General features: G+C 41.9%; 1 protein-coding gene across 9 annotated transcripts in view; it reads right to left on the bottom strand.

The window, feature by feature from the left end:
- DNMT3A (DNA methyltransferase 3 alpha) overlaps window positions 1-24,776 on the bottom strand; it is a 1,939,932-nt gene that overhangs the window by 780,005 nt on the left and 1,135,151 nt on the right. For all 9 annotated transcript variants that reach the window (XM_085613211.1, XM_085613216.1, XM_085613220.1 and 6 more), the window contains one exon: window positions 18,134-18,346. In XM_085613211.1, coding sequence (XP_085469337.1) covers window positions 18,134-18,346 — 213 coding nt within the window. The remainder of the gene's footprint in view (window positions 1-18,133; window positions 18,347-24,776) is intronic.

Genomic DNA, 24,776 nt, shown 5'->3' with positions numbered 1-24,776 from the left:
CCTGGCTAATCGGCTGAACGGATCTGCGCACCCCCACCCCTCTCGGCCCCTTGAGACCCTCACGGGTGAGTAGCGTGCTTACAATTCACTGATTGATTGATTGATTGATTGTTCCTGCTGCTGGAGAGAAAGGTAATTAACTTGGCATACCAGGGTGACAAAAGGCCTGGGCTCTGATCCTGAGCTGAGCCAGAGAAATATGACAATAAGGGATGGTCCATTAACAGTACATTTACCTGGAAGTGGGAAAGGGAACTGGTTTTCATAATGAACACAGAAAAGGAACTCATATTCTTCTTTATAACTACATCTTTTAAGATTACTCAGAGGGTCCATTGTTACCTTCAAGCTACTGACCGATCTCAAACATTCTTATTTGTTAAAAGCTTTGTAAGGTTAGCTGCTGAGTAACTGCATAATCACATATAATCCCATGATACCCAGGCTGGTATCAGATCATGGACAGAGTAAGTAAATAGCAGGTAAAGGTGGAGCTGTCATTTTTGGGTTTGGATCTATTGACACATCAACATATTGCAATGGATATGTTAGCAGAGAGAGCAGTTTGGCTTTCTGGTCTTATTCTATTAATTTTATATTTTGGTATGTCTTAATTTCAGATGTGGAAGGGTGTTTTTTTCCTTGGGCCACGTACAGAGAATTCTTATGACATGTATAAGTTAAGCAAAGAATCTTAAAGGAGATCTGATCTTTAGCTGGTAACCAGTTTAAGGCTCTAATGCCCCTTGAAATCCTTTCCGTCTTCTTGCTGTTGAGAATCAAGACAAAGCTCATTTTGAAGAACAACGATTTGGTACTAGGGAAGTAGTCCATAGCAGAGCACTGCAGCAGTCAAGCTTTGAATTTATGAGTGCTCCAACAATTATCCAATGGGGTTTCTAATCACTAAAGGGGTAGTATGTTTGATCTGCTTCAACAAATTAACTGCTGAGCCATTAGTGCATCAAGATTCAGATCAGCTTTCCAGATGATCCCTGGGTTTTATTCTTGTTTGAAAAAATATATTGGTAGGCCAAACAGCCTGAAGGAAGCTGGTAATGACTTCAACTCCCTTAGTTTAAGATTGTCACCCAAAAGGAGCCCCATCGAGCCACTATTGTAGGCCCAAGGCCACCTCTTTTCATTCAGATTTCATTGCATAAAACTTATTCAGTAAAACAGAAACTATCAGAGGGTTCTGTGCATACTTTACAAGAGGAGTGAGGATTAAAGAAAGATCTGTAACAGATTGAGCAAGGTTAGCTTATGAATCAACCTGATATGCAAATTGAGAGGGAGAATCACGAGGACAGGAGAAGAAACTTCAGTGAAAGTGGTTCTGCTGTCTTTTCTTCAGTTTTTTCTGTTACTGTTACACGCTTTTGCAGGACCTGCTTAACAAATGGGAGTGATGTTGCTGAGAAACAAATAATGAAGCTGTAATTGTAACTACTGAAAATTCGAACTGAAAGGTCCAACTTAATTTGCACTTAAAACAAAAGGCTAAGCTGTGGTCGCCTGGATCGCAAATACATTTGCTTGTCATCAGTGTAGGAGTGGTAATGCAGATTGCTGGAATTAAGAATTCTGAAAAGTAGTTTGATGAAGAAAGGAACTTCACATTCCACCTTAATCACTAGTGATTATAATGGGTCACACTTGACACATTTAGTTCCTTCTTCATATCAAAAACGACTGGAATCATCTTGGTGCATGTCGTCAAATATGAGCAACAGATGACAACTGGTTAACATGTTTGTAGTCAATTGTATCAATTGGGGTTGACAGATCGGAGATAATGAGAAGAGATTGTTTACCATGTCTGTGGTTGCTAGCATGTCATCCATTAGTGCAACAAGCACAGCTTCTGTTGCATATTGAGGTTTGATGCCCAACTGGTAGCTGTATAAGAGCTGGAATGTATACGGGTGCTTCTATAATTAAGAGACCATCTGTCTCTAAAATTATAGACAGCCATGGCAAGCCAACTAGATGGGGCAATGATGTTTTAGGTTGTTGCAGGGATTCTGCTCCGGAATAGAACTATGCTTGGGGCCTTTGAATGTCAGAACACAGGGACCATGTACCAAATCACATCGGTAACTATGAGCCAGAGTCCGGCTAGCTAGAGTGCCTCACTTGCCCTCCTAAACTTTCCAGAGAAACTAGCGAGTTGGCACCCTAGAGCAAACCTCACTCTCGGCCCTCCCAGGGACCATGGTAACCAGACTCATCCTTCCTCTCAATTGTACTTGTCCACGACAAAGACACAAAGGAATTTATAATATTTATTAAAACTATTGTGCTCTGAGACGCAGTATTTGCGTCACAATTAAAAAACAAATGCATATTTCAAATATCATTAGCATGGCTATCAGACCATACATCATAAAAAGCCCTGTCATGTTACAAGACAGATTAGCCTAAACCTACCCCCTTTCAACTGAAGTTGAATAAATTATATAGATATATAGATAGATAGATAGATAGATAGATAGATAGATAGATAGATAGATAGATAGATAGATAATCTTCGATTAGTGGCGGACTCCGTATCGTAGCATATTTAGGTGGATGTTCTGCATCGCAAGTGACGTGGCACCCTTGCTTCAGGACCTTCGCTCTGTGTGTTTTTTTCAGAACCCCTGTCCTCAGTTATATGACAAGACATGTATTCACAAACAACAGCTGCATTCTCTTATTATGTGTAGGTGCTAGAGTCTGACCAGAGTGAATAACAAAGGGCATTGATGTTTGACCTTGTCTACTGCGTTCAGACTAAATCCCAGAATAGGAATAAAACACAAGGACATGTGCAGATTCTGTGTGAAAATGCAACGTGGCACAATAACAACAGCACTATGTAGTAACGTCTGCCAAATAAAAGCGGCCTATAACGTGCACAATTAGGGCCAATATAGGAAATGTGAAAATGGGCCATGCAAGAAACACACAACACCCTCCAATTGGTCAGGATAATACAATAGAAAGTGCTAAATTATATGAACGTGATAATAAAATAAACTCAAAGCATAACTTATAAAAAAAAATATTCTGAAGATCAAAAAGAAGTGTCAATTTGAAAAAAATTGGCCAATAATGGTGCTTCAGAGGAATGCATTGCGTCACTCGCCATTTCAAAAGCCAGGGACTCCATAATGGAGTCTGATCCAGCAAAGGATGATTGATTAAGGACCCAAGTTCCAAAGAACAGGCATGATCCTCGCTTCTAGCCGATGCTGAAATAATTTCTGGGCAACCTGTATCAGTGTTTGTATAGCCTGTATTCCGTGATTCAAGTGCTGATACACATATGTCTCAAACCTCGCATTGTAGAAAAGTCGCAAACCCAAGGGACAGTCCTGAAAATGGATCATTAAGAGACTTGTTAGCAGTTCAATGCCCAAGGCAGCGTGTGTCTGCGAGGCCAGGCAAATATCCAGTGCCCATTCAAAGGGGCACTAGAGACAGTGGAACATGAGTTGTACGCAGGTAAAACAGGCAGGCCGGAATGTTAAGGACCAATCAAGATCCAATTCTTCCAGTAGAAAGATTCCTAAAATCTGAAGAATATGCACACGATAGTGTTGGAGCGGTTGTAGTTCTAGAGGACCCGCAAAGGGAACATCCATTGCGGGGTAGCAGAAATAGGATGAGAATGCTGCAAATGAGAAATAACAGCACCGGAATTCCTCCAAATACACTGGAAAAGATGGCATGAATAAAAGCCGGTATTATTCCAAAGACAGTTTGGAACAAACTGACAAGGCCGGAGCCAACTTAAAGAAATTGACTTAGACCGGCCGTAGTAGAGGCATTAAAGATTTGATGCACTAATTCACCGAAATACAGGAGAAGGTTTGTGTTTAAAAATGACTGTATTTCACTAATAGTTCTAGTCACCTGCAATTCGACGTTTTCAGAGGCAGATGTGAGAGCTACCTCATGTTGAAACAATAATGCTTTGAATCTGCTTAGCTTGTTGAAATCTGCCTTCAAAGTTCAAATGGAAGGCCACAACGAGCTATCTAAAATCCTATAAGGAGGGGGGAAACAAGACGGTGCTACAACAAGTGAAAAGCTGGGAAACAGAGAAAATATAGGGAACTCCAGCTCGCAATGCATCAATCCTGATCACTGAGCATTAATTAACTCCCATTTGAAAGGACTGTTATAAGTGGAATATTGCAGGAACAGGTATTCCTTTTAAATAACAGTCAAAATTTGGCGCTGAAGTATTACATGTGCCATGGATTAATGTGTTTTCAAACGACTGAAGAGTCGCATTCTTCTCTAGTAAGGAAATCTTTCATACTAGCCCATTCACAACAATATGTAAAGGGAAGTGACCATAATTTATGAATGAAGCTGCTTTCAAGGGGTTCATATCTACCAATAGAAAATGTTGTATGCAAGCGGTAAACTGAAATGTTGATAGGTAAAGAAATAACACTTTGTATCAACCACAAAGCCAAAGGTTATAGTATATGGAAGTAGTTCCAATTTTCCCGAAGGCAACATTGTGTAAGTTGCGTCTTTCATCGCCATCAGTTTTTGTTTGCATGTTATATTAAAAGGCAGGAATAAATCATTGCAATTCAAATCGTACCATGGTATGTGCCCATTTGTAAGTATTTGCAGCATTTAGCTCATTTGCATAATAGATCTAAGCTGACTTTGACCATGATACATTGTTGACATATCACTTTGCATAGCTATACAATAGTATTTAAATTGTAAATACGAGAAGACAACTTATTCATACTATCAACAACAGCAAGCACTTTATACAAATTATATTGGTCAATTTGTCTTAAACGTGTAGCAGCTTCTATTTGGGATCATTTCCAAATTTCATTATAGGTACCATAAATAAATCTGTGGAATGTGGGGATTTGGGATTAAAAAAAACAACTAAATTCATGTCTTCGGACATGCGAGAAAGATGCTCTTTCATTGCAAACAGTGTGGAATGTTCCAACCATTGTTGACACAGTTTTCCCACCGAATATGTAGTAGCAGTATCAGAATGTTGTGATTAAAAGTATTGGGGTTCGGGTCTGCTTGATTTGAACCTAAGCATAGAATTGAGAAAATTAGCATAATAGCTAATAGTGTCTACTGGCCACAGCAACCACCCAATAGGACCTAAAAGCATGCTATTTAGTTGTTCTTCAGAGTAATTTCTCAAACTTTGCAAGTTATCAAAATGGGCAATAGAGGGAATTGTTTGGGCATTAATTTCTTTAATTTTTGCCAAACCCACACACGTACTCTGCTGGATGGTGTTATTCAAGAAGGTCATTTGTGTGGGAAATAAGCAGGCTCGAAATGAGGTTTCCATTCCTTGGACCTGACAAGATTTTGTTCACTAAATTGACTTCAAATCAATTGTATTTTACCAGAAATTATAGCCTTTAAGGGCTAACTGGTCAAACAATGCAGTTGTATATATTAACTTGATCTGTGTAAGCATTTCTTTTTTTTGGTAGGGGAGGAACTAATTTGAAATAATATGATGTGGGGTCTAAAGTGTCATATCCTGTAAAATATGTCAACTTGTCTCTATGCTTTTTGGAACTCCCTTGTGGAGGAGTGGGACAATGTTCACATGTGTATAATTAAAATGTGGATGTTGACTACTGGCTCTGTGTAGGAAGCGATATCCATAATGGTGATAACAGAAAATATCAGCATAGTTAGCAGAATTAAGGTATAGGTCTTCTGATTCACAAATAGTATGATACTTAAGCACTGAATTTACAGATTCGACACCCTGATTGTCTTAATTTAACCCCAGTACTATTACATCATCCATTTAAACTTTGAACACATATGGTATCAACAGGGTCTATGTAAGCCGAATAAACTGAAAAGAATTTTATCTCCAACAATCCCATCAGTCACTGGAATGGCTGATATATTGATGAGGTACAAGTATCTTTTTGGTTTATGTGAAGAAGAATGGGGGGAAGGGGGGACACACCTGTTGACCAGTTCCGTAGCCAAACGTTCCGGGAGGTAGTGGCCATTGATCAATAGGAAAAGAACAGTCACTAATCCAATCCATAGGAACAAACAAAGAGCGTATGATCCAGACATATATATCCAAGGTGGGGCTATATAAGTGTGTTTGAACCATTAAATAAAAACACAAATCTGTGCCGGAGGGGGATGTAGAACAGAAGAACTATCTGAAGAAGATTGATCTTGATCCATATAGCACCCGTAGGTACTAAGCAGAAACACTGGAGGTTGGGATTCAGTAGTAGGACTTGGAAAATTTCACACAGAGGGATTTACCATGGTGGGTCAGTATATAGAACATCAGCTGTAGAAGAAGCAATAGTAGAAACAGTTAACTCTTCGGTCATGTTGTCGGCGGAGGACTCCGCCTCGCCCCTCCAAGCTTGGGAGAATCAGCATCAGTGGTGCTCACGGGCAGCATATGAAAGTCTTGTGGAGGAGAACGAGCACCTTGTAGCATACTATATAGAAATGGCCACATTGTGTAGTTTGAAAGGTTCAATGGAGACAAAGCATTTGTCCTTAAAACCAGGGAGTTCTTGTACCTTGTAAGCCAAGGACCGGGACAGGAGCATGGTAGGATGGATGAAACTCCTTTTTAATCACCACCTACTCCCGAACCAGATCTCCAACTTTTAGAAGCGAGCTGGAAGTTGGTGTGTGTTGGCTGCACTCGGAGAGAGACGCGGGCAAGTATTTGCTTGATTTAACATCAGAGACCTTTTGTAGGTCCTGGAAGACAGAACAATGGTTATCTACGTCAAAGACTGCAGCAGCCGCCACAATGTCTCGACCATCAAGGTCTGGAACATACATATTGATGTCAAAAAGCACTTCGTATGAGGTCCTCTCACCCAGAGATATTTTAGGGAGATTATTAAGAGCTTGTTGAACCCCATAGAGATGGGTCACGCAACCAGGACCAGTACCTAATACTCTGGCCATTATGGACTGCTTCAAGTCATGGTTCATTCTTTCCACAAAAGAATAGCCCTCTAGGCTGTATGGAGAAGAATAATGCAACTGTAACAACAAGGACGTCATCGACTCACAGTATGCTTTAGAAGCGAAAGCTGGACTCTGGTACGAATGGAATGCACTACATGCATATGTATCAAGAAAGACTTGGACGTCTTTAATAACAGATTGAGCGTCAGCCGAGCGCTGTGGCCAAACCCAGAGGAATCTAGAGCAAGAATCAACTGCAACTCAACCGCAGTATCTGAAATTAGTGGACCACAATGGTCCAGGTAAATACAGCCAAAATGCTTGTTGGAAATTAAGAGGTGTGCCTGGGGTGGATAACCAAAGTGGAGCTTTTAATCTGTAGACAAGATGTCACAACATAGGACATGTTTCTTGACCTGTTGGTATAAGCTTTGCCACCAATAAGGTTCATGTGCTGCTACAACCAAAGCTTGCCTGCCGTCTTGGTTGGTAATTAAGCGATTGCCAACTCCAGGATTAGTAACGAAAGAAACATTCTGGTCATTTAAATGATAAGAGTATTTAGAAGGAAAACCCTTTGGCAAAGGACCGCCGTTCTTACTGGCACTCACGGCTGCCAATATTTTGTTATCTATACGTGTTTTAGAGCATGTAACTTCTTCCATTTTAGTTGTGGCCACTGCAGATTTGACTGCTTTATCAGTCAGTCAATTCCCTACAGCATTTGCTCCCACACACTGATGACTCAGTGAATGTATTACATGAGTTTGTGACAAATGAGCCTTTAGGTCTGCCATTTTAAGCCAAAGCAGTTTATGCTTGACTGTGCTACCCTTTTAATCCATTTTGTTGCCAATAATGTAGATCGTCATTAAAGGACTGCACACAGTAACACAAATCGCACAAAATAAGCCTGGAGAATTCTGGATCCTTATTTTCTAGTGCAAGAAGCAAAGCCTTCAGTTTAGCCAACCGTGCAGTGCAGTCTGCCAGAGAATGTGTGCAAGTTGTTTGAGGGTGGAAAACGCCATCAAACATACAACCAAAAATGATGGCGTATGCAGTTAAATATTGCAGCTTAGAACCTATAGCAGGTTGAGCTGACCCATCAGTATAAATAATACTTTTATACTGATCAAGAGGTAAAACAGTAGATGGCAAAGGGAAAACATGCTCATACTGTAGAAATTCTTGTATCTGCAAAGAAGGGTCAAAGCAGATGTCTACATCAACAGCTGTCACGGATGTTGCCGACTAAATCCATTGAGAATGCAGGGCTGTAGCATTTGGAACGCTAGCTTTGGTAACATCTTCTAAGGCTGGCAGAGGAGTAACAACAACAATGAGCTTCTCTTGAGCAAGTGCTGTTCTTTAAGGATGGCCATCTGCATGGCAGCCAGTATTTTCTCAGTGGAAGCAATTCATATTTTCTATGCAATCGGCATTGAATCGCCCTCGTTAAAGGTGATATATGTAAATCCAATTTCACCTGGTAAAATACAAATGACCAGATTCGTGGTATTGACACAGGTATGCAAGTGGCATGTTTCAAGTAAGTTAGACTGAAAAGACAGGAGTGCATCTGTGTGTTCTGATGTTCAACATGAAGTGGAAAAATCAGGGCGTATTAATGCACAAATAGGTTTATTGCGATGTGCATATTCAATTATGTATGTTCTGCCGAAATACAAAAATCCTAGCAGGGACTGCAATTTTTCAAGTGTGTTTGGAAGTTGCAATTGCACACATTTCTCCAAAAAGTGTGGGGCAAGACTTTTCCCTCATGTGTATGTTTATATTCTAAGACTAGGACATTTAGAAAAGCTTTAGAAGACTTTTTAAAGTTGAACTTGTAGCCAAGTTTAGCAAATCCCAAAATTATGCGTTCTACTCTGGCAAAGTGGGGATTTAATTAATCGTCAGTCAAATAGATATTGTCTACATTGGACAGAGCGTCAGGGTCAATGTCATAAGAATTTATACCATTCGGGCCACAAAAACTCCTAGGGTGTTCTTGTAGCCCATAAAAAGTCGTGCATAGCACATTTTGAAACCCAAAGTGCTGAAAGCGGACTAGTCTTAGCTCTCAGGAGCCAAACTGTGACTGAAGAAACCGTTGGAAAGGTCCATGGTGGTTTTGTGTTTTTTACAGACTACATTGTTAATGAGTGCTGTACTGAGCGTAGTTTGCACTACACAAGTGTGTGTATGACTATTCAAATGTCTATAATCTAAGACCATGTGCTAGGAATGATCCGGTTTCGAAAACAGAAAAAGGAGTGTTATTCATCTGAGAGACAGTGTTCAAGTACTCCCTGGTACTCCAATTAGGAGAGAATTTCTTTAACAGGCACTTTCGCATCCGCTTTAGTAGGATATTGTGGTTGTGCCTGTGGTGTAGACCGTATAGGAATAACACGATAAGGGGAATCTTTATCCCAACCTACATGATTGGGGTAAAGTGCAAGGGCCGATTGGGATGTTTAAGCTTAATTGGCCTAAATCAGGGACAAGGTGAGAAAAGGAAGGAATTAGCACATCCTCCCCTTGGGGGGATGCGAGTACAAATGCTGGGGGCCAATAGACCTCTACCAAAAGGCTGTCATTAGACGCAGTTAAGTTGTCCAGGAATATCGTTTTAATGGTGCATTGAACGTCACATTTAATTTGAATATCTTAATGACATAATATGTCTGGAGTGGCTATGCATGTATCTGCGGTTTTGACTGTAACAAATGCATCAGTTGCTCTTGCTACCAAAAACTCCTGGAGATTTCAACATACTATGGTGACTCAAGGAGAGTCACCACCAAACTCCTGTTCAGGAGCATGGTTCTCACAGTCTGGGGCATATTTAGCAGTCAATGCCGCCACTTTCTTTTTCTGAAACAGGGCTTTATATTGAGGAGCCTGGTCTTCCTTCTTTATCTTCACATCAGACGAGCAGTTTCACATACTTTCTTGTCTGCGTTCACATCGCCCTCCTCTGTAGTACTGCTGGTCAGATGATTCCTGAAAGAAACTAGGGGAACGTGTATCAGGAAACTGCAACCTGTGTGGAGTCTTGATGTTAGTGCGCAAAAATTGTACCGTCTCTCAGAGGACTCCAGGGGTGGAGAACCAACATAAGGTTTTTACCTTTCTTTTGCTGTTCAGATTCATCCCATTTTTTTTTTTTTTTTAGCAAACTCACAGGCTGGTCTGGCATCCTTGTCAGTGCTAGGTTTGCTAAGTGGTGCTACTGAAGGTCTGGTTCCCAAATGATTGCGTCCAAGTGATATATGAACATTAGTAATAATTATAGGCAACTCACGTTCGTGGTCAGCAACCGCTGGCGAATACCCAGAGATGCAGCTTCACCTTTAACATTAGAAAGAATCATTTTGGAGACTAATGGAAAATTACCCATTAGTTTTATCCCCAAATCTAGGGCAGGACCTGCCCAATGTTCATTCTGTATCTGTTTGAGGACGTTCTGTAGAAAGACCATCGAGGGAGATCCATGACAAAGAGTATAGACTGAGGCAAAAATAGTCCCCCAAGATGTTACAGTCTCCAAGAGTGGGAACCCGTCTACTGGGTAAGCACTTGGTCAAAATTCTGTGTTTGTCTTGGGGTCCCGTAAGGGGAAACACAGCTTGGAGTTGATAAATTTTTGGGCAACCCAAAACGGAATTTCCTGATGATTGGTGGTTCTTTTGCTCGTAACTGAATGAACAATTGTAGGACTAATAACAGGTGCAGCAGGCAACTGGGCTTGCCCTTGCAGGCCACGTCTAGCTGGACCAGGTAATAAGGTATGCAAAAAAAACACATTAGGGGCCTCCATAAGACGACAAGGACATTGTACAAACCACAGGTTTGTACCAGATTTAGATTCCCTAAATCAGGGTATAGTGTATACCCATCCAATGCCACCAAAGTAGCACCCTCATCACTGAGCGGACCCATTCGAACTGTTCCAGGGACATGGGAAGGGCGCCATTATTGCAAGTCTGGTGTTCCCAGACTGTAAGAGGAATTTCGACAAGTGCATAGGGTCTATATGCAGCAGATGCTGGTGGTGTAGTGTATTCATGAAAAGTGTTAGTGTTAACATCCACAGCAGGAAATGTGACACAAGAATAAAAAACTCCAAAGAGGAAAGAAGAGTCTGCTTCTACTACAAAGCTTAGAGGAACTCCCGCATTAGGGAGCCCATGTTGTGTTAAATGTGCACAGACCACGCACCGGTCAGCAGTTGGCCGTAATAGCAATGCGCAGCGCCATAAGTAATTAGAAATGGATTCAAAGTGTAAAACAAACAGGGCTGGAACCTTTAATATTCAAGCTTAAAAACCAACAGAGCTAGGTGATCCCTAAAAACTGTAGAGGATTAACTCCTAGTATCTCAAACATCTCCGGTAAAAGGTGCGATGGTATTATGGTCAAGCACAAGCACTACTCAGGTGTCCCACAAATAAGTACCTTGACCAAAACGTTGGCGGCGCCATGTTGCAGGCATTCTGCTCATAAACAGAACTATGCTTAGAACCATAGAATGTCAGCATGTAGAGACTCAGTCACCAAACCACCTCAGTATCTAGGAGCCAGAGTCCTGCTATCTATAGTGCTGCACTTGCCATCCTAACCTTTCCAGAAAAACAAGTGAGGTGGCGCTACAGAAAACAACACTCTCGACCCAATCAGGGATCATGCTAACAGGACACACTGTTTCACACTCACTCATACTTGTCTACAATAAGATAAACATGAAACACAAAGGAAGTTTAGAATATTTATTCAAACTTATGTGCTCCAAGTCGCAGTATTTGCACCGCAATTAGAAAACAAATGCATACTAAAAATATCGTTAGCATGGTTATTAGACCATATATCATAAAAAGCCCTGTCATGTTCAAAGCCAGATTAGCCTAAACTCCCCCCTTTCTACTGAAGTTAAATAATTATATACAGGGGATCTCTGGGAATAGTGGTGGATGCCGTACCTAAGCATACATAGGTGTATGTTCTACATCGAAGCTGAAATGACACCCTTGATTCAGGACCTTCGGTCATCATGTTTTTTCAGAACTCTTGTCCTCTGTTATATGACAAGACGTGTGTTCCATTCTCTTTTTACGTCTACTTGCTAGGGTCTAACCAGAGCAAATAACAAGGGGCATTGTTGTTTGACCTCGTCTAATGTGTTCAGACTAAATCCCAGAAAAGGAATAAAACACGAAAACATGTGCAGGTGCTGGGTAACAATACAACGTGGCACAATAACAAGCGCACTATGTAGTAACATGTGCAAAATTAAAGTGGTCTATAGCATGCACAATCAGGTTAACATAAGAAAACAGACAATGAGCCATGCATGAAACACACAACAAGGTCTCCAGGATGTAAGAATGCCTTTTTAGTAAGAGGGTGAGAACTGATATTTTCAATCCGCAGGAAAATATACCCAAATGCAGAGCTTGGTTAATGAGGCGCCAGGATACCCATGCGCTTTACAAATATACATGATAGTGGGTGCTACAGAAGCAATGATTGCCAGTAACCTCTCATTGTCAAAGCCTGAGGGCTTGATCTTTCTTACATGGTGTAAACCGTCAGACCCTGAGACTTTCTCAAAATGAAACTGGTAATGAAGAGCTGGCATCTTATAAGATGCCTGCCACAGTACCTCCTATGAGACTTACAGATACAGAGCACAGTATATGCTGTATTTTGTTTATAAAAAGGTACTTAAATGATTTGTAGGGCATTGAAAAAAAAGAAAAAAGGTTAGTGAAAGACTTCAGAGTAAGGGAAATGATTTTACAGCGATTTACTGCCTGTTAAGTCTTATTGTCACAATAGCTTTTTAGGTTTTGCCTACACAGAGCTTGTGCTGTGCTTGCGAAATCTCTTGTAATAAAAAAATAAAATCTTAAAAGGGGTTTAAAGCATGCCTATTACTTACCATTGATTGGCTCCCATGTCACTATTGTTTTCTTGCTTCCTATTGGTCAGCGCATCCGGGTTCTTCCTGGCTTCCAGTCTTCGTCCCTGCCATGGAGTGTGGACCAAATACAGCTTCCTGTGACCAGTGTCCTTTCACTGGCGCTCTAAACTTTTTTTTATTTATTATTCAGCTTGCACTCTTTTAAAGTGTATGCATTTGCAGTCCCTCTCATTCACTCCCCCTACCGCTCTCCATTATTTTTAAACCCACTTTGCACTCTCTCTGCTCTGTCGTTTTAAATATTCCTTTTTTCTAACATTGTTTCATCCTTCCCGTTTCATACACCCTCCCACGCTCTCTATTGTGTTTTCCACCCTCATGTTCCTTGACCCCCTTTGACCTCTCCACACACCCCTGCCCCCTAGGCTGTTTTTAGACATAGGGCTTGTGAAATAGGGCTTATTTGCCTATGAACACATCCATTGCCACGAAAATGTCACATCTAGCCTACTATTCCAGGGACGTTGTGAAACCTTCGGAGGTAGATCATAATTTTTCCCATTCTGGTACATTCTGTTGTCAAGAGACCCTGCAATTAGTAGGTGGAGTGGGCATTAATAATTCTTATTCCAATACATGCAGTCTGCACAAATCAATGTAGACATGATAAAAACTGTGGGCACTCTTGTGGTTTCCACATGGCCAGCTGAGAAGACAAGGCCATCGGAGCTCACCCATATGCCACCCTAAACTTCGTGGCGCTTGAAGGGCGGGCAGTTTTTCAAGGGAAGTCAGTGTAAGGGGTCGAACGTCTTGGGAGGGGTGATTTTGACTCACAGCAGGTATAGTGCTCACTGACTATGGGTAATTTTCTTTTTTTTGTTGCTAAAATGGTGTCAATATGTAGTCGCTGTGGAATGTTTATTACTTGAAGGAGGTGTCAGGGAAACCATTAGTGCAGCGCTTTACAGTCCACAAACGTAAACAAAAGTGGATAGTACATCATAAACTGACATTATTTAGGTATGGCTAAAAATAACCAAGGCTGTCCCCTTCGTATGTTTACAGTAGCACACTGTTTCTCGTGGCGGGCAGATCGAGTAAATTGTTACATATGTGAAAAAAACAAAGAGAACCAAATAACTGCTTGACCTTTGTGGCTAAAGCTGTAGACTTTGCAACTGATAAATAAGGCTTAAGTCCAGGCCTCGGTTCAACTTCATTAAATTCTGGGCAAATCACAATCTATCCGTGCCTAAAAACGATGCAAACTACTCTGATGCTCCGGAATTGCGCTGTAATACCCTCTGGTCAGACTCGAAATGCAAAACTGCAAATAAATAAGTAAATATAAATGTGCACACTATCACTTTATCCTGGATTGTGCTGCATAGTGTTTTAATGCACAGTGTGGACGGAGGTCTAACATTACGCTATGTATTCAGTTTTGTTCACCGGCTTTTTATGTAATTTATGCAAAACCCATTATATTCAGTTTGCTTACGCGGACGTGAAACTTAAATGTAATTTCCTTATCTTGGGTTGTAAGCGTTATATAAATGTAATTACAATATTTCACAGCAGCACGGGCTGCTGTGCAACATGGCGTAAAGCAACAAAAAGCACTATGACGTGGACAATGCTGAGCGTTTCTGTTTTATACTGACAAAGCCAATAGATTTCACATAGGTGAGACCTGTAGCTCTGAGTGAGGGTTATAGAATATCTTGATTTTGTCTGCCTAAATTTAGTCTCTTAACACCAGTAATTTATTACTTTTTGAAGGCAACATTTTTAGGGTCCTATGTCTGCTTTCAGTAGAGACGGCTCTGAGATGACACCACTGAGCAGGAGGAGAGGGGCCAATGCCAGAGGAGGGACAGGTAGAGGGACTCAGTCGCTAGAAGTAGCGCTGGAACAGGTTTGTGTATGTGTTGGATGGTTGCAGGGGAGGTGGCTACAGATAAGCAGATCCTCACTACCCTGATAGCCAAGTGTGGAAAGCGTTGTATTTTAGTCCAGTCTGTGGAGCCACAGTAGGATGGACCCTAGGACACAAGTGGCAAATTACCTCCACCACTACGACTCTGTCCAGTAGATCTTGTCTGCCCTGTGTTAATGCCCCTCAACCTCACCCCCAAAATGAGGTCCAACACAGACATTTTCTCTAAGGTAAAACCGCTTGAAGGTGAACTTTAGATAAAAATTATAACTAAGGTCAGGCTCATTAAAGAATGTAAGGAAATGTTGTCTTTTGCTGGCAGGTTCCAAGATCAATATTCTATTCCACATGGAAAAAATAGGAAACTCTTGTGGCTTTATTCATGGCCTGCTTGAGAATACGCAGACATTGCGGGGGTCACATTTGAATGATCCTAGTCCATCTATTCAGAAACCATGCAGAAAGTTCAGTGATGGAAGTGTGTGATCCACAATGATGCCATCGGTTTGTGGGAACGAGATTCAATTGCACATCAACTTTCTGTGCAATTTCTCCTATAGGTGAAAAAGATCAATGAAACCACTACGGTCATTCTCTATTTTAACATCTTCAACAAGAAAATACCTTTTCAGCTGAAGCAGAATGGGAAAAACATACTGAAGAAAGGGCCTGAGTGACAGATTAAAACAAGCATTGGCATAGCAAATAGGTCTCGCCTTTGGGACCTTATAAGTTTTTAGCGATACAACACTTGATGTTGTTGCACTAAGGATATTGTGCTGGATAACTAAACACTTATCAGGTCTTCTTGTATATGGCAATAGGTTTTACTTTGGGGCCTTATAAGTATTTAGTTATGCAGTTTAATATCCTTGGTGCAATATTATGAACTGTTGTATGGCGAAACATTTGTAAGGTCGTAAAGGCGAGACCTATTGGCTATGTGAATGTTTGAGAGAGTCGGGAGCCCCAGGTTCCAATGTTGTCCTCGGCTTAACATTCTGTGATTCTGCGCACTTCCGTTAATCTCCATGTGCCTACGAGAAAATGAATATGTCCTCGTGTAACGTCACTGGAGCTCATTTAAAGCGCTCCAATACCTTCATGTCGAGTTAACGCTATATACAATTAAAAACAAGCAGAAGCCTACGCAGTGAGAGCCCATGGGCACCATCTAGCGACACAGCAACGGGAGAGGCTGACTGCTTGCTGCAGAGACGGGCCAGCGCTGGAGCAGAAGTGCAATGAAGCGGGTCTACCTACGAAAAGATGCCGGCCCAGAGCACATCTAAAGAAACGAAACCAGGAACGATGACGCGTGCCGCTGAATGTAAACAAGCTTGCGCTTGAAAGACAAGCAGTTGAGAAGGGAACAGGCAGCAGCTGTTTTGAAGCACACTCGTGCTTGTGGCGGCATCCGCCTTGCGGGAGCGAGCAGAGGGCAATTAGCATGTGCGCCGTTGCTCGCTCCCACAATGTGGATGCCACCACAAGCACAAGTGTGTGTTTGAAAATGAGCAGAGCACGGCTAAAGGCCCTCCTATGCAGGGCATGCGCGCTGCGTAGGCGAGACCTAAAAAGCATGTTTATCTCCAGATATTGTCATATCCTCTGTTGGTATCACACATTTATTGATGTTGCAAAGAAGGTTGAGTCTCATCTCACCATTACAGTCTCCATTGTTATTGCAGGCGGAAAAGATCGAGGGCTAAGGACTGATTTCAGCTTGCATGCTGATGTTTTAGGAGGTCTCCTTCTGCCTTACACCGCCCAGCACTGCATTGGGGTTTAACATTTCATCAGGGAAGTTACTGCGGAATATAGATGAGGTTGTATCTGAAAAGACGATCTTGAGGATGCTTTTGCTCCTGTTTTACCAAATGAAAGTCTGCAAAGCTTTGAGTCAAAATTGCTAGCATCATAGTTCTTTCAGCTATCATAAGAGAGAGCTCGTTCAGATGTGCAAGCAGGACTTTTAAAATGAAGTATACATTTAATACCATAGAAAAAACGTGTTACTGTAGCTTATAGATGAGCTTGAAGAACAAAAAAAATGAAGTCCTCCGAAGAAAACACCGTATAACCATAATTATAGAGAATTAAGATAGCTCATCAAAATACCACATGAATTTTAGAGACCAGTGTGTACACTGAAAGTCACAGATTCAAATTGTAACAGGTCACACAAAGCCTTTCATGGTCAATAAAATGAGTACCACTGAGTCGGGTAGGAATTAACACCGGTTATCAGAACCTAATGACAAGACAAATGAGTATGTGCTCAGTCAAAAATAAACAGGTATATGAAATGACAATGAGACGTTCACAAACCAGACACCTAAACAGACTTTTACAGTCCACTAAAGAAACAGAGGTAGTCACAGAGACACATCACACTACACCTCAGAGAACTAAATGGACTACTGCTACGCAAACATGCTCAATTCAAACTCCTCACACATACACATTCAGGTACTCCACAACTCAGGCCCCACCAACCTGAACAGTTGCATCTCCTTCCACCAACAACCCAGACACCTACACTCCGTAGGACTCCTACTTGAACATATCCCACACATACACATAACCAAATCAGGAGGACAGGCGTTCTCTTAGATCGACCCCAAAGCGTGTAATGAACTCCCACCCCACATCAGAGCCTCCTCCTCTCTTCTTGAATTTGGCAAAATGTTGAAGACCTGGCTTTTCAATTAACCAACCTACCATAAGCAAAACTAGGCACACACATCAGATCAGCGCCAGGATACCCTCGTGGGTGATGGTGTGCTATCCAAATAAACACAGCATAACATAACACAACAGAAGTAGCCACAGATCAATAGTCTTAAACAAAGCAACAGAGTCAAGCACAGATAAGCACTAACAAACCAAACTGTCTGCCGGTGCTAATGGGAGGTGCTACTGCACAACTTAAGGTATCGACCAGAGGGGCTGGACAGTGGCTGCGTAGGCCCACCGGAATTTCATACTGTGAAGTTTAGGCCACACATATCGGAGAAGTGGTTGCATCAGAACACATGAGTCCGACTTATCTGAGGAAAGTGTTACACTGGTGTGGGTGGCCTTCTAGTTACATCATCCATATGTAGAATGCATCACTAGCTAATAAAGAAACCGATTTTTAATTCAACAATCATACCTAGCAGACACAAGCATCACGAAGCTGGTAACGGTTATGTATGGGAATCGTGGTTAGAACCAAGTTCTGAGAAAAAAAAGACATTTGACATTGTAATGTCACAACGGTATCAGCCAGTGCTCACCTCATATTCTGCTTCATCGTCAGCTGATTTGGAGACAGCCTTATCCACGACGTCAGCCACCACAGGCTCAGGGATGGCAGCCACGTTGGGAGATGAGGGGTCCGAGGGCTCTTGAGAGGGAGGGGGGCTTGGTTCCTCTTCTTTCTGAGGGTCCTCTACATTGTTTTCCGCCATTTCATTCATCCCCGAAACCAGTTTCTGTTTCTTCTCAGCCTGTCAACAGATGGAGAGAAGCAATACTTTAATCCTGGCAGGCATTTTTTGAGATACGTGCTTCGGGACAGCAGGAGTTACTAAGCGCATTCAGTAAAGCCCTCTCAAACTTTGACCAACCTCAAAACAGACATTTAGAATGCAATTATCTGGGGTCCGTCTCGCATATACTAGCCTTTGTAGCAGCGTCTGGGCCAATATGGATTCCTCCTCCATTTCTTTTGCGTCCTATCACTTTAGCAGAAAACAATATTGCCGTCTGTTTAGAGTCATGGGTTAGTTTCTCATTTCATTTCCATACTGATCTTCGTATCCATTTTAGGAAATTCAAGTGGTAGGACACAAGAAAATGAAAGTGTTCAGAGAATCCTCTCATACTACACACACAGCAGCGGTTGCATACATTGCCCTGGGCGACACTGGACGTAAGGTATTAGGCACTGTCATATAGTGTGATCCTAGTTTACATTAAGACTTTTCATGTACCACCTGCTTCACACACTGAATCTACAGACGTTTGCCTTAGATGATTGTATTCAGTAAGTCAGCAAAAGAATACAGGCCCCATTCAGCAAAACATGTCTGCTCTTCAAATCTAAAATACTAAGGTTTCTTGCTAGGTCACTGTTCACACTCCGTCACATTCCTGTTCTACAAACGACTCGGACAGAACCTGTTCAAGCATTTACATACAGGGAAATAATTCAGCATACTACAGAACGGTCCATGTTATGCGAGATTTCTCATCTGGAAGAAATTATCGGGCATTTCATTCATACATCGTTTTGTTAACAAAAACCCAATATTCCTTGAATGACTCGTCATAAAGTCACATTGACAGAGCTGCTTGCATAGTCATGTCACCTAGCTATTGAGCAAACCTGTATTAAGGAATTATTTAAAATGCATCCGTAAATGACTGCCTGGGACACGAGTTTCGAAATACATTTGATGGAAAAGTTGCCCATTAGAAAATACCTTATCACTGCAGCACTTGTTCAGTAGTGGAAGTATCCACTACTCGTTTGAATACATTAATATCTTGAGATAAGGGAAAACTGGATGCTTTCATAGTGCGTTGAAATAATTAATAATGATTAAACAAGCGTTTACAATGCAATAGGTCTCGCATTACTGATAGTTTGAGGTATTGGCATAGTAAATAATACTGCAATCCAAACACAAGGAGATGATGGACGGAGCGCTGAAATTTTCAGACACTCACCCCCAGTCACAGATCTGGGTTAAATCCATCATCATTCTTTAGCTCACTTCATCACCTCAGTTCAGACCCAGCTATATGCAAATCAGTCTTGACCCTGTGCCTCATGGGAATAGTCCAGCCCGAACTGCCAAGCCAGGTCTTCCCTGAACCGGAAACAAGCATCCTGGGACCGGTTTCCGGGTAACACCCTTCATCAGCAAGGCTAGCTTGAATCCAGTGGCAAAGTGAGCAAGGGACCCATGTCTGGGCATACCCTGCCAACTTAGGGCAAACAAAGCAAACACAAGGAGATGATGGACGGAGCGCTGAAACTTTTCAGACACTCACCCCCCGTCACAGATCTGGGTTAAATCCATCATCATTCTTTAGCTCACTTCGCCACCTCAGTTCAGACTCAGCTATATGCAAATCAGTCTTGACCCTGTGCCTCATGGGAACAGTCCAGCCCGAACTGCCAAGCCAGGTCTTCCTTGAACCGGAAACAAGCATCCTAGGACCGATTTCTGGGTAACACCCTTGATCAGCCAGGCTAGCTTGAATCCAGCTGAAACAGGTCCTAGGATGCTTGTTTCCAGTACAGGGAGGACCTGGCCTGGCAGTTCGGGCTGGACTGTTCCCATTGGGCAGAGGGTCAAGACTGATTTGCATATGGCTGGGTTCAAACTGGAATGGCATGGTGAGCAAAAGACGATGGATTTAAGCCCAGATCTCTGTACTGGGGTGAATGTATGACATTGATCTGCATTCTGTCCATCAATTGTTGTTTTTGCAATAATAATGCAATGCCAATAGCTCATACTTTCAGTAATGCAAGACCTAGTGCATTGCAAATGCTTGCATAGTGAACCAGGAACCAGCATTTTATGTCTCAGTGAAGTACTGCAAGCTGCTCCTAGAGGTCCCGGGAGAGCAACACACCAGCACTGCATGTCTCGGTGCAGTAGCGCAAGCTGCTTCTAGCGGTCCCTGGTGAGCAAGGCACCAGCACTGCATGTCTAGGTGCAGTACCGCCAACTGCTCCTAGAGATCCCTGGTGAGCAAGACACCAGCACTGCATGTCTAGGTGCAGTACCACAAACTGCTCCTAGAGATCCCTGGTGAACAAGGCACCAGCACTGCATGTCTAGGTGCAGTACCGCAAGCTGCTCCTAGAGGTCCCAAGTGAGCAAGGCACCAGCACTGTATGTCTACAAAGTTGGAGTTATTGCCATTATAAGTGGCAGTGTTTTTTCCCTAGCCATGTTGCAGGGTTCAGTACCATATGTGGCCTAAAGGGGACCTCTTTTGGTCACATATGGTATTGCACCCTGCAGAAGACCTGGTAAATCCACCCTACCCACAGTGCACTGCATGCAAGACAGTACTACAAGTACATTCAAATAGCTATATCCATATATACAATTAGTAGCTTTGAAATATGACAAAATAATTATTACATTAATTTCGGATTAGGTTGTACCCTGTGTGGAGCTGATGAAGGGAAATTTATGGACGGTCTCATATAAATGTGAGATGTTCTAGTGAGTGAATTAACCACTGCCAGCCTAGCTTAGGACCAAGTGTCTCTCCTGCCTGAAGCCTTTAAAGAAAATAGGGCCTTGAGGCTATAATTAAAACCTAGAGAGTAATAACACATGTAATAGGGGGATCCTCATGGGAGGTTACAAGGGAGTACTAAGGATGGACTACTAAGCCTAGGTGACCAACGAAAAGCCACCATTTACAAAGGACAGGGACAGAAGCCAATTAAAAAGATGGGTGGAACTTTATGCCCATATCCTGAATAGAGCACGTCTCAAAGAGACAGCGCAAGCTCTGCCTAGGCGAGACCTAAAAAAGCGATTCATTCGCCTTTCTAAAAGAGGAGTTGGTGTGCTTTTTCCTCAGAAATTTTAGAGAAACGATCAGGGAGTACATAACATTATGAATCATTATGGGCTACTTTTCATTGTCTTTCAGCTGTAGATTTTAACAAACAATTCTTTTAGGTTTGACATGTATGGCTTGTGCCATCCATAAGGAACATATTTTTTGCTTACTTCAACAGGCTTTGGGTTAGCCTTCTTCAGCCTTTGGTTTCTTTTGCTCTGAAACCTTCAGCTATTCGATTCATACATAGTCACATTTTGGTCTCACTATTTTTCTATTGGTGGCAAACGCATAAATCCCTTTTTATGTAGCATCTATTTTTCAGATGTTTTTATCTGTACTTTAGTACAATAGGTTTGTTATTGTAAGGCATTCCACAGGTCATACAAATGGCAATCCTATTTGCCAATGTTCATTTATTAAAGTGGTAAATAAATTTGCAATGATGAAAATGTCGAAGACAGTGTATGGCACACTGAAATAACACTCCGCCTTCCTTTGGTAAATACTTGTCATTGATACATACATTTAGGACAGCCTCTTCGCCACACTGAAAAGCATAAAGCATGGAGTGCATCGTCTCCTCTCACTGAGGTGTTTGGACAGATCTACCGGAAAGAAGATCATAAACTGGCCACCACAACAATGCCAGAAATTACTGATGTCAACATATCCATAAGACATCTGCAGAAAACACCAAGTTGCCATTAAAATAGAAACCAGACAAATCTGGTTTACAAAGTAATTGAATGATGGCTCCGAAATGCACACACTATGACATCCCTAAAAGTTTTATTAGAAGAATGCATGCCTCAATCTCCATTATTGGTGTAACTGTCACTCAACAATCAGCTGGACAATGCCAAAGACAAAAATCTATATCTATTAACAAGGTCTTCACCCAAAAGAACCATGACAGTAGATGTACTCATCGCAGAATGGTTGAGGTATTTAAATGAATCATAGGACATTGTATAAGAGCAGAACAATCACGAAAATAGCTCACACACCCACATAACACGAGGCCTGAGTCATTCGTAGTGTGTGCTTGGAATGTTTCCTACTTAACAGTCCACACTATCTTATAAATAACAAACTCTTCTTACAAGGTGCTAGCATCTCTTGATTCGCCCACCAACAGTCATCTCGATAGGCTTTACTGGTGCTTCCAGACTTTGAACAGCTTCAGAATTCAATTGATCGGGTATCTGCTCAAGCTTTCTTTGACCCTCTATGTTTGCTCCATAGTTTACAGACTAAATGTTTTTCAGTAGTGGATAATAATACTGGTACTACTTAAATACAGAGCAAACCCTGGTACAAGAAAACAACAGCTGCTAATTTGCTCCTGCTTAGTCAACAAGAGTCTAGTTATCATGACTTACTTGACAGCGTAGCAATCGCCAGAAATTATGTGATCATGAGCTTTAGGAAGCAGTTATGTGAAAGGGGCTTAGGCTGTGCCCACATTTCTTCTCTACAACCTTTGGATTGGGCGAAAGGTTTACGCTGCCACTGAAAAAGTGAGTTTTTATTGCACATTTTGCCTAGTGGGAACTCTTATGCTCAATACAGTAGACCCTAGTGGGCTATGGAGACAAGCAAACGATCAACACCAAAGTTGTCAGGTGGCATAGGTCGGATCCATTTCTTGCAAAAAGTTCAAAGGGAGGAAGCAGACCTAACTAATTTATTCTGAAAAGCATATGTTGAACCCAAAAGGCATTTAAAGTTGGATTGTTATTACACTGTATAAAAGCCCATAAGTAGTTTTAAGATACCCGGAAGCTAAGTATTATCTACTCTTAGGAGGTATTGTATATTATTTTGCCAACTGTCATTTTGTACACATTTGTAATCTAGCCAAGGTATGTATCTATGTGTTTACTAGACAATGTTTTTATGTCTGTCTTCACAGCTTTGGATGTGTTGCAATAAAAAAAGACAATCATAAAAAAATACATACATACACATTCAAAGAGGACATTTGACTCAGACCTCTTCAGGTCTGTTCAAGTAACATTGAGAATGGGGCAATACATCACTTGAGCCACTGGCTCTAGTGCCCTGGGAGAGACGGCCTCTCACAGGATCACGTGTGCACATCTGTCTAAAAAAAAAGTGTGTTTCAGTTCCCAGACTGGTGGGGCCAGTCCTTTAGTTTTCAATTCTCATCTTTTTGGCTCTCTCATTTCCTTCCTTCATTTTTCAGTTAGTTTTTGTCAGAGTGGCCAGCATTTTCTCAGTCATTTAGTGCTGCTGCTCATTTCATTTGCACTATGCCGTACTCTGAACATCTAAACTTAGAAGCCTACTTGGAATGGCATTGTCCACAGTTTAACACTGCTTTACCATTTCAAGATAAGTGTTGTGTTCAGATGCCTCATGTTGGCCATCTGGGATCTGTACAGAGATTCACTATGCACAACACCATTCCAAACTGGCTGCCCACTGAGAGGTTTACTGGTTGGCCATCCTTGAACGGTAGGATAAATAGTGCAGCAGTGTTTTACTGTTTCAAGATGGCAGGGACATTGCTTCTAAACATGATAAACTATGCAAAATACCATAAAAACAAGGCTGCCTGCCGGAAGGAGAAACTGACAGAAGCTCAGCAACAATTAGACAAGTACCGCTAGAGCTTCTTGCACTGTTTTGCACTTAATTTAAGTTGATTTTAATGTGAAGGTGATTTTAATGTGAAATTGAATATGTGGTTATTTTAAACAACTCACTGTGTCCTTGGGGGAAGTCCTGAACTCACGCCGAGCGGCTGAACGGCTGGCCAGGTGGGGCAGGAGAAAGGAACACTGTAGAAAGGACCCGCCCTCGTGTGGAGAGAGGGCCAGGTCAGGAGTCGTTATTTTTAGGAAACGCCTACTTATAGCACCCGCAGCGCAGACGCACTGCTGGCGCACCAAAGGCAAGCCCATCTGCGACCGTCCGCGTCCGGACACGGCCATGGGCCAGGGACCCTGCCTGTTCGGTTATAGGAAATCACAAAACCGTCAAATGCTCTGCGAAAGAGTTATTAGCACTGAAGCACACAGGGACCTCCCGGTGCGATCACATTTTATCGCCAGGAACCTCGATAGGTAAGGAAACTACTTGCCCTTTTTGCTTGACTAAGGTTAGTACAGGGAATACAGAGAAGCACCAACAAACTGATGGGACCACTAAGAAGGCTCAATGGAAAATGGTACTTATTAATAGTAGATCCCTACCAGCACACACTACAGAAACCAGGCTGCTAATTGAGAATGAGGAACTTGACATTCTTTTTGTGACAGAAACGTGGTTGAAAGACTGTTCTACTCCAGACATAGCCCAAGTAAT

Source organism: Triturus cristatus, chromosome 6 (genome assembly GCF_964204655.1).
Source record: "Triturus cristatus chromosome 6, aTriCri1.1, whole genome shotgun sequence".
Classification (NCBI taxonomy): Eukaryota; Metazoa; Chordata; class Amphibia; order Caudata; family Salamandridae; genus Triturus; species Triturus cristatus.
Note: the sequence above shows the minus strand (reverse complement) of the source record. Positions and strands in the feature narration are given on the sequence as shown.